The 10057-nt window shown below is 39.0% G+C and overlaps 1 protein-coding gene across 1 annotated transcript; it reads right to left on the reverse strand.

The window, feature by feature from the left end:
• Nucleotides 1-829: 829 nt before the first annotated feature.
• LOC111645174 (transmembrane protein 252) lies at nt 830-2304 on the reverse strand. Its single transcript, XM_023394263.2, has 2 exons — nt 1836-2304; nt 830-1641 (listed from the first exon to the last, which is right to left on the reverse strand). The coding sequence occupies exons 1-2, from the start codon at nt 2105-2107 to the stop codon at nt 1404-1406; spliced, it is 510 nt and encodes a 169-aa protein (XP_023250031.1). The 5' UTR covers nt 2108-2304; the 3' UTR covers nt 830-1403.
• Between the last annotated feature and the right edge of the window lie 7753 nt (nt 2305-10057).

A 10057-nucleotide genomic window follows, 5' to 3' on the forward strand; every position in this document is an offset into this window, starting at 1 on the left:
AGCATTATTGGCCTTAGTTAGGGCCATAGTAAAACAAATACACTCAATGGACCGCTGACATAGTTGCAAATATTTAAAAATTGTAATTAAGAGCATTAACTCACTGTGCTCTGTGTCCATATGTCCAATTAGATATTAGCGTATTTTATTATTTGTAAAGCCGTTCTGGCCTGACTGTCATTACAGATGTGTAAACTTATTTCACAAAATCCATCTTGTAATCATGAGCTAATATTGCCAGACATACTGTATATCTGCTGTCACTCATGTATGGGCAGATGTTGGAAAGACAGCCTCCATGTTTTCTGCTCCAGCCACTTGGAATAATCTACAAAAGGACTTTTATTTGACAAATTCTCATTTTTAGCCTAATTTAATCTTATTTCAGTATCATTAAGTTTTTATATATTGGTTTGTCCACTGTCTGATTTCATGTAGTTTTTCCACCAGCTTTATATGCTGCCATCTTGAGTAGGTTTGCATTGCAAAAGAAGTTTTCAACTAATGTATGGGATGTTGTTGTGGCCTGAGGACAAGGTCCATGTAATTTTAATATTCCTGGTTCAAGTCAGTCTGTTGTACACTATTCACTACAGATTCGTTACTATAAACTGCTTATTTTCAAGTAGGAACTTGTCAATTTTAAACTATACAATTCAGATTTTGGTTCAATCTATTTTAAAATCAGGTTGCTTGGTAAAAAGATTTTTTAAAGACTATTATTCTAAAAGGTGTTGATGAATGTGACAAGTCATAGTTTATAATGCAAAACAAATCTTCCAAAGGTTGCCTTGACATTGAGGAAGAAACATTTTGAGCACAAGCAATATAATGACACAGTGCAGATATTTTTATTCCATAATACAAACAACCCTAGAACAGGGGTAACATCACTCACCTCTATACACAGAGTGGTATTATACTTGTAAACATACAGGAGTGTTTGATTTTAATAGTTCACAAATTGAACTACAGTGCAGGTAAAAATCCATCTGTCCATTCAGACTTCCATGGATCCAACTGGAATAATATCGTCCTCTGTTATTTGTCAACAGTTTTGCAGTTCAAATGTGAAGCTTGTCCTTGTTTTAGGAAACCAGAGACAAAACCATTTGAGTAACATCAGCACAAAACCACAGTTTAACTCTACAGACCGTTCCTCTACTAATACCTCTGGGCTGAAACCGGCCTGTTAGCAGTCCGGTCAGACATTAGAGTTCAGAGTTTGGGCGCTGGGTGTAGATTCATGGCTCACAGGTGATGTCAACACGACTCTGTGGTCCATCGTTTGCCAGCCGAACAATCCGGCAATACAAGCCCTTTCCCATTTTCTTCTGGAACTTTCTCTTTCATCTCAGTCTAGAAGTCATGCCTTTCTATAATCGGCATTTCTCCCTTTTCTCTCAGACAGTTAGTCTCTGTCCCTGCTCTTGCTGAACACACTCGAACTGAGTGTATTTCGGAGGCTGCTCCCAGCTCCACGTGCAGTCCGGGGCCTCTGAGCTGTCCTGGCTGTACAGCGGAGGAGCGAGACCCATGACAACATCCACTCCGTCGACCACAACCACAGTCTCAGGGACTGTATCAGGAGAGACTTGGCTTCCCTGGGACTCCTCATATGATGGAGGAAAGGAGCTCGGTCTGCAGAGATAAATACAGAGAATACATTAGTGGCATTAGTTTCATTTAGTTTTATTTGTTTTCCAGAAAAACACTTTTTCTGTAGTTTCCTCCAGAAAGCAAATACTATTCTAACTTTACTTAAAAAGTTTTATTTCTTTTTTCCAACTGTTGTAGTAAGTATTGCGCAAAAATAATCACTTAGGTGGTTTTACCTTTCAATAGTGTAGATGTGGATGTGCTGTTCATGTCTTCCCCTGTGGTATATCTTACTCTTCATGCTGAGGCAGATGGTCCAGAAGACCCCGACGAGCATGGCCAGGAAGCCGAAGACAATCACGATATAACCTGGGATGACCTTCCATGTGTGTTGGTACTCGGTCTGCAGGGACACCAGGTAGGCCCCGATGCACGTCAACGCAAATCCCACACCAGGCAGGACTATCCGGGCCAGAGACCACAGCTGCTTTTTCACATTCATGATCATTTCACTCCCTTGTTGCTTTTTATTGGAGTTTCCAGGTGTCGTTTTCCTTCTTATTTCTGTACCTTCCCAAGTCTTGATGACACTGGTATCAGGCAGGAGCTATTTATATTGTAGTTTCATCCCTTTAGTGCCTGCTCAGGATAAGACCATGTTAGACGCACCTATAATGTGAATAAATTCCCTCTCCAAATTTGAATGCCAACAAATGGTGTGTGAGTTTGTGCAACTTTCTCTACCTCTTCAGACATAAAGGGAGGTGACTGGAATGTACCTGCCTCCTCGGTTGTATATTAACACAGTATCAATCTGGGGTCAGAAGGATGAGTGAGATATGGTTGGTAGAGGCAAAAACATTCAGAAAATTCTTTGGGCTGAGAGCTGATAAGAGAACAATTGACTAAACTTGGTAGTGGACAGGTGTGGGATCCATATCTCAATATGTTCTGTTGTTTGTGCTGTCACAAGTGGAAAAAATAGCAGGTGGCTTATCTTACGGTGGTGGAAGCTGTTGGCCACTGGTTCCCAACATTGTAAATATATAAATCTGATGAGTACATAAAAATCGGGTACACAAGTTTTTCTACCTAACTTTTCTAACTAACTAACTTCTAAGTAACTTTCTAACTAACTCTAATTTTGTTTCTTGTGAAATACTAGATACTTTTACATCTGAAGACCCGTATAAATCTCTCAAATTAAACTGCCTGAAATCTGAGAAAGACAAATCCCTCTTTGGTCGAACTGCTCACAGTTTATGACCATAACCTGTTATGAAGAGTTACAAGTAGACTTTGATTTATATCAAGGTTTTACGAGCCAAAAAGGTTGCGACCCACTGCTATCGGATATAACATAATACTGTGCACTTGCTAACTTGATGATGTTATACATGATTACATACAGATATTTCTACTAATTATAATAAAAGGTGAACTGTTATAACTATTACATAATTAAATATTGAAAAAGAAAGAGTTTACAGTAAAAAAAAAAAAAAAAAATCTCCAAAAGTTTGCTTTTTGAAAAACAATAAGAACAAGGAAGCAAACAGTTCAACAGAAAGATGAATGAACGATCCTGGTGCTGATCCAGTTGTCTGTGAACATTACCATTCCTCCTGATGACTACTAGAGACACAATGAAGGAATGAATGAATGAATGAATAGAGCTGTTACTGTCTGAATCTGAATCTGGCAACAACAAAAAAAGGAAGCTGAACAGAAAAGGAAACAATACATCACAAATCAATACTGTTTGCTACAGTAATCATTTACACATTTTAATTTGCAATGACAGTTTTTCTTACCATTTCTCAATTTCTACCCTGCACCATAATCAATTTTGAGAGTTATAATTTACATTTTATACTTGAGATGCACTACAACAATGTTACATAAAAGCCATTAATTACTCAAGTGCGCAGCACAAAAACATTCCTTTTTCTCTCTTTATTCCTTTCTGCTACCTCCAGTTTAACCATTGCAGGCACTAGTTTTATTCTACCACAGAAGTTTTCTTAGTTGTCTCATGTGAATGAAGTCAATAATTATTACAAACACGTAAAAAGAACAAAAAGATTTGTGTTTTAAAAAAAAATGTGAGATAGAAATATTTCCATGCCCATATGGAAATGGAAAAACACATCTTGATTTGATGGATGCTACTTAGTCATCACAACCAACACACAGCTGGCAGTGAGCCACTTTGTGCTGATAAAACTGTGCAGCATTGCACAACATTTTTCTCTAAACAGTTTACGGAAGTCAATTGGTCATTTTTCCATGAATCCATTTTCATTAAGTAAATTTATTTACCTGTGTTTAGTATTGTAGTGCACAAAAAGATTATAAGTAATGTAGTTCTGTTTATATAGAACATTCATTTTAGGTGTAGTAAGATTAATGTACACAATTAAATTAGGCGAAAGCTTTTAATTGACTGTATTATAATGATAATTCAATTGTTTATGTAAATCATTAAACAGGAATTTTCCTATTTCTTCTAATTTTCCACTTGAATCTTTAATTTATTTCTTCCCTTTCCTCTAAAATCTGAGATTATGTAAATCCTATCCAGTGAATAATCCTTCAATACTCTGTATGTACTTTGGCCTTGATGCTTATAAGCTGTTATGTTCAACTATACAGTGAAAATGTGACTTCCTTCTTACATAAAGCTGAATGATAACCTATGGGGTAAGCAGGCCTCACCTGGAACAAGGTCAGGTGCTCAAAACAACAATTCTTACATTTTTAAAGTCAGAGGTTTCATTTATGATCCTCTGCAGTGAAGGCTTTGGATCCTTTTATTAGCATATGCACCAGATTTGTGTTTTCACTGTAACAAGATAGCTTTCTAAGCTGCTAAGGCTTGTGCAGAGACTCTAGGAAGATATCAGACAAGTCATACTTGTAATCCATAATATATTGTGAATTGCTTTCTAAATGTAACAGTGTTTAAGTTTTGCAAAGACGGCATATGTACAATTTTGTAGACAACCCCTAAATGAGTAATGCTAAGAGATTTTTGACCCTTTTATAAAGTATGCAAAAACCGAGCTCAATCAAAGACAGCATTATATTCTGCTACGTGACACTTGTGACTATTTTCTCCTTTCTATTTGCCCTTGACCTATAAACTCTACTGTGTACCTCGCTCTTTGTTTATTGGCCAGTGTATTCATGAGTCATCATTTATTGACGCTCCATCACGACTGGTACAGTGGTCTATGCTTGGATGGTGTTATGAATGAAATTTCTCCACACCCCTTCAACATTTGTTATGAATGCAGTTCACAGTCATCAGAGCTGTTATCGGCTCTCTGAGACTGTAATGGTTCAATGAACCATATCAGTCTTATCTTATGTGGTGTTAATCCCCTGAGCTCCATATTGCACCATGCCGATGTTTTTTTGACAGGTTAACACACCCCTGTGTTTGATGCCCATGTCAGATACAGTATTCTTGATAGGTTGGAATTACCTACTAATGAGTGTTAATGGTGGCACTATAGCAGATTATAAATCTTTGTGGCTGATCGACACATTCAGCAGTCTGATGTAGTATGAGATGGTAAACTTTCAACAGTGCAGGTACTTAACTCTGTTTTGAAGATGATAATGATGACGTTAACAACATGTCCCCAATGCTAAACATAGTGTATTTTCTGACAACTCTTATCACAAATTGTCTGGACTGATAGCCTGAGTGATCTGACCTGTAAGAGAAAGTGAACTGGAGTCTTAGAAACAGGAGGATGACGCTGCAATATGCTGCATATTTATAGCAGATAATGAGAAGCAAGTGTTCGCCTGTGCTGTGGTGTAATTTTCTTCTGGGAATGCATCATTGCTCATGGGGATTTCAGTGTCTGTGTCATTACAACAGATCCACTGTAGGTGAGAAATCCTATTTCAAAGTGTTTTCCTGGTTTCCTCTAGAGGCTTGTTTTATTTGTATAAAGTCATTGTGAGATTGTGTTTTTTGGCTTCTGGCGCTCAAATCGGAGGAAGCTGTTAGTGGTCTGATATGCACCTGGTTGGCACACTGCTGAGAACTGTAAGAAAAAAACTGATAGGGACCCTCAACCAGACCAAACAGCCGCCTCATTATGAAGTTCTCTATCATTAACAGATTAGGTGACATTATCTCTGGTATTATTAGTGATTTACAGCTGCTCCACACAGTAGCTCAAAGATTACAGTCATTGTTTTTCACATGTTCAGTCGTCTTTGCCACACATGAAACAAACAAACAAACAAACAAACAAACATACAAACATAAAGGTTTGCCTCACCCAGGGTTCTAATTATGGGGAAGATTTGGGGGGTCTGACCCCCCCTCATTAACACTTGGACCCCACCAAAAGAGGTAAAAAAGAGTAACAATTTGGGGGGTTTAAACATGTACAGTATATAATATTCCTGTCTGTAATTGGTTTCTGACTTTAGCCTTAAGTTAGTTTAACTAATATTTACTAGTTTCTCACTTTGGCCTTAAGTTAGTTATCTAAATATACATAAATACAGTTACAGCTTAGCTAACCAATGTTAGCTAGCTGATAGCATGCTCTTTAATTTCCAGTGTTAGCTTGTCATTTCATTACCCACATAAAATTTTCATATATGATCTAATGTTAGCTAATGTTTAAATATTGTTAAATATTAAAATACATGTGTGCCCAACACCTCAATTCACTGAAGCACTGTACTGAGCTTTACTGGGTTTCCTTTCACCCTGGAGAAATAGTTGATCCCCTTGATTGTCATTGTATAATTCGCACTCTGGTCTCACCCCCATTGGAAGAAAACATAGGCAAAACATTTCATATGGGAAACACGGGTGAAGCACAGGGAAATACAAGAACTTAAACAACAGGCCAAAACACAAGGAACCACAGGGGATGACAACAGGAGACAAGAACTGGCAACATGAATGGACTGAGGACCAATCCAGACATGAACAGATCGCGGAAGAACCACAGACGAACAGATCGACTATATAGACACAAGGGAGGCAAGGGTGATTGAACACAGGTGAAACACATTAGGGCGGAGCAGACAATCACCACACAGAAACAGGACCAAGACAGGAAGTAAAAACATTGAGAAAAGTCCAAACAAACTAACAAAAAGTGTCTGTCATGGCAAACCATGACAGTATAAAGTATCATGAATTGGAAAGACTCAAAGAAAGTTTCAAGTACCTTGAATTTGTACTTAAATACAGTATTAAAAAACAGTAGTAAATAAACTTAGTTTCATTCCACCATTGCAGGATGTTTTGCACATCTAAACAACTAATGAATTCAATGTGCAGTCTACTACATGTGCCATCTGTACACTGCCACATTATGGTTTCTCCTGGTGTCTCAAACACACACACTCACACACACATCATACACACACATACGGGCCTTCTTTTAGACCTCATTATTGAGTGATAATTATAGACAGAGTGAGACAGGGAGCCATTAGTTGTGAGGGAAGGCGTGACGGCTCGGTTATTAATCAGCTGGGCTCTGATGAGGACCTGCCACCCCTCTGTCATTAATACACATCAGGGTCAGACTGCACACTCAGCACTTGTTTCATGGTCACCAAACATGGGCAGAGGACACACACAGAGTGAGTGGATATCAATTATTAGATTGTTTAGATGATCATTTTGGTCAGTTTATGCAAACGCATTAGTCATTTGCAGTAGTAGTACCATCAAAGGTCCAGTGGGGGCGATGTTGCATTATTTTCTTTCACCATGCCAGTGGCTATTGAGCAAGGGCCCTGCAGTACTACTCGGTAAAAACTATTTAATAAGGGAATATTAAAGACTAATGACTAAAACAATCACTGTCTTCTACCACATCACATTCGATAGGTTCAGCAGGTGGGGTGATAGTATCTCTCGGTCCTTTAGACTCATATGTAACTTTAATGTGATCCGTTTGGAGGCGGGGTGAAGGCTCCAAACTGCCTGGTTTTGATAATCATGATGATCTGTCATACAGGGGATTGTGGTTGGCAGAGTTTTTTTTCCCCCCCTATTTTGTCACAGATTATAAATCTCCTCAGCTCCAAGTGTTGGATAACATCTTTATGCTGTAAAATCATTCACTTCACTCTGGTGTCATTTTATCATTGTGAAGATGCTATTACAGATAAAAGACATATATCAAATGTGAGCCATGTGTGTTGAAGGAAAAAGTGATCTTAAAACTTGCTCATAAAGTAAAAGAAGGAAGGAAGAATGGAGGAGGGAGGAAGGGACGGGAGAAAGGCAGGAAGGTTTTAAACTTTTCAAACTTTCACTCCCACTCTGATTCTGTGTCTTTTTGTCTTGTCTTGTAAGTGGCTCTGCTGCCACTCTTACCATGTCCATCCTCAGCTGTTACATGTGCTCTTGCCTGTAGTGTTTCACTGCTCTTTCCTGTAGTAGCTGTATAAACCCTCGCAGTTGTCTGGACTAGCCGAGGCAGGAGGGGATCAATGAGGAGATCGATAGGGTCCCTGGGAGTCCTAATAGCCCTGTTACTGCTCCCTGACTCCCTGCCTGGCTGCCTGATATAGCAGAACACTTGGTGGGGAGCAGTGTGTGTGTCTATATGTATGTGTGTGTGTATGCGTGTGTCATCCAAATCCTGTCTACGACCCCCCCCCCGCTGAGTCTGTACTTACTCTTAGGTGATGATACAGAACAACAACTTCTCTAATTGTGCCCACTTATGGAGCTGATAGCTGAGGATGATCTGTATGTGTTACATGGCTCTCTGCTGGGTTCACTTTCGGTCTCCATCGCATGTTCCCTGGAAGTAAGCTACAAGAAGACAGTTTTGAATTACTTTACCTAAAGGGGCACTGCTCCATTCCCAGCCCAGTGTCTTAGAATTTCAGCTCATATAGGACATTTTATGCAAGCCGTGATTTACATCCAGCAACAAGTAGTGTGCCTGACATCAAGTCAAGAACAACGTATGTCTGACTATCATACAGGAGAAAGTTTAACCAAGTGTTTTACTCAGCATCATGACTCTTTAACCTTAACCATACCTTAACTGCCATGCACAGACATTAGGCATTATATGTTAAAAAAAAACAAAAAAAAAACACACTTGCATTGGATGTAGTAAAAATCAAAAACATAAAAAAACAACGTTACCCAAAGTTGTCCATTACTGAAGCTCTGACACTGCAGCAGTAGAATTGGATTTTACATATGCCGGTCAGTCAGTTTATTAGGCATGGGCGGTACTTCTCAGTCTGAAAACAATTGTATATGCATAATGGGAATTGCTAGACCCAGTGTTTTGGAGCTTGAATCATACTAAAAGTTAGGATATCTTGGTCTCTGCTGTATCAATTTTTACTATTCTGTTTGTTAATCTTTGTATAGAAGTGCAATATTAAATGCAGTGCCCCTTCAAAGGATAAGCCTGGCGTTATACTGGTATTTTTCTTATTGTTAGCAAATCCCATGCAAATACACAAACCAACAATGTGTTAGTTCATCTCTCAATACATTCTGAATTCCCCAATCCGTCTGCGGCAATCAGCCCAACTCTTGTGGATCCTACTGAAGACATAAATCTTTAACACACAAATATACACACATACAGTGGGTACAGAAAGTATTCAGACCCCTTTAAATTTTTCACTCTTTGTTTCATTGCAGCCATTTGCTAAAATCAAAAAAGTTCATTTCATTTTCATTTCTACACTCAGCACCCCATCTTGACAGAAAAAACAGAAATGTAGAATTTTTTGCAAATTTATTAAAAAAGAAAAACTGAAATATCACATGCTCATAAGTATTCAGACCCTTTGCTGTGACACTCATATTTAACTCACCTGCTGTCCATTTCTTCTGATCCTCCTTGAGATGGTTCTACTCGTTCATTGGAGTCCAGCTGTGTTTAATTAAACTGATTGGACTTGATGAGGAAAGGCACACACCTGTCTATATAAGCCCTTACAGCTCACAGTGCATGTCAGAGCAAATGAGAATCATGAGGTCGAAGGAACTGCTCAAGGAGCGCAGAGACAGAATTGTGGCAAGGCACAGATCTGGCCAAGGTTACAAAAGAATTTCTGCAGCACTCAAGGTTCCTAAGAGCACAGTGGCCTCCATAATCCTTAAATGAAAGAAGTTTGGGACAACCAGAACTCTTCCTAGACCTGGCCATCCAGCCAAACTGAGCAATCGTGGGAAAAGAGCCTTGGTGAGAGAGGTAAAGAAGAACCCAAAGATCACTGTGGCTGAGCTCCAGAGATGCAGTAGGGAGATGGGAGAAAGTTCCACAAAGTCAACTATCACTGCAGCCCTCCACCAGTCGGGGCTTTATGGCAGAGTGGCCCAACAGAAGCCTCTCCTCAGTGCAAGACATATGAAAGCCTGCATAGAGTTTGCCAAAAAACACATGAAGGACTCCCAGACCATGAGAAATAAGATTCTCTG

The sequence above is a fragment of the Seriola lalandi genome, unplaced genomic scaffold (genome assembly GCF_002814215.2).
Source record: "Seriola lalandi dorsalis isolate HSWRI2012SDOR001 ecotype SW California unplaced genomic scaffold, Sedor1 jcf7180002054946, whole genome shotgun sequence".
NCBI lineage: Eukaryota > Metazoa > Chordata > Actinopteri > Carangiformes > Carangidae > Seriola > Seriola lalandi.

Coding starts and splice junctions, on each gene's coding strand:
- LOC111645174 (XM_023394263.2), bottom strand. CDS start 2,107: ATGATCATGAATGTGAAAAAGCAGCTGTGGTCTCTGGCCCGGATAGTC. Junction 1,642..1,835: donor CACATCTACACTATTGAAAG/GTAAAACCACCT, acceptor TTATCTCTGCAG/ACCGAGCTCCTTTCCTCCAT.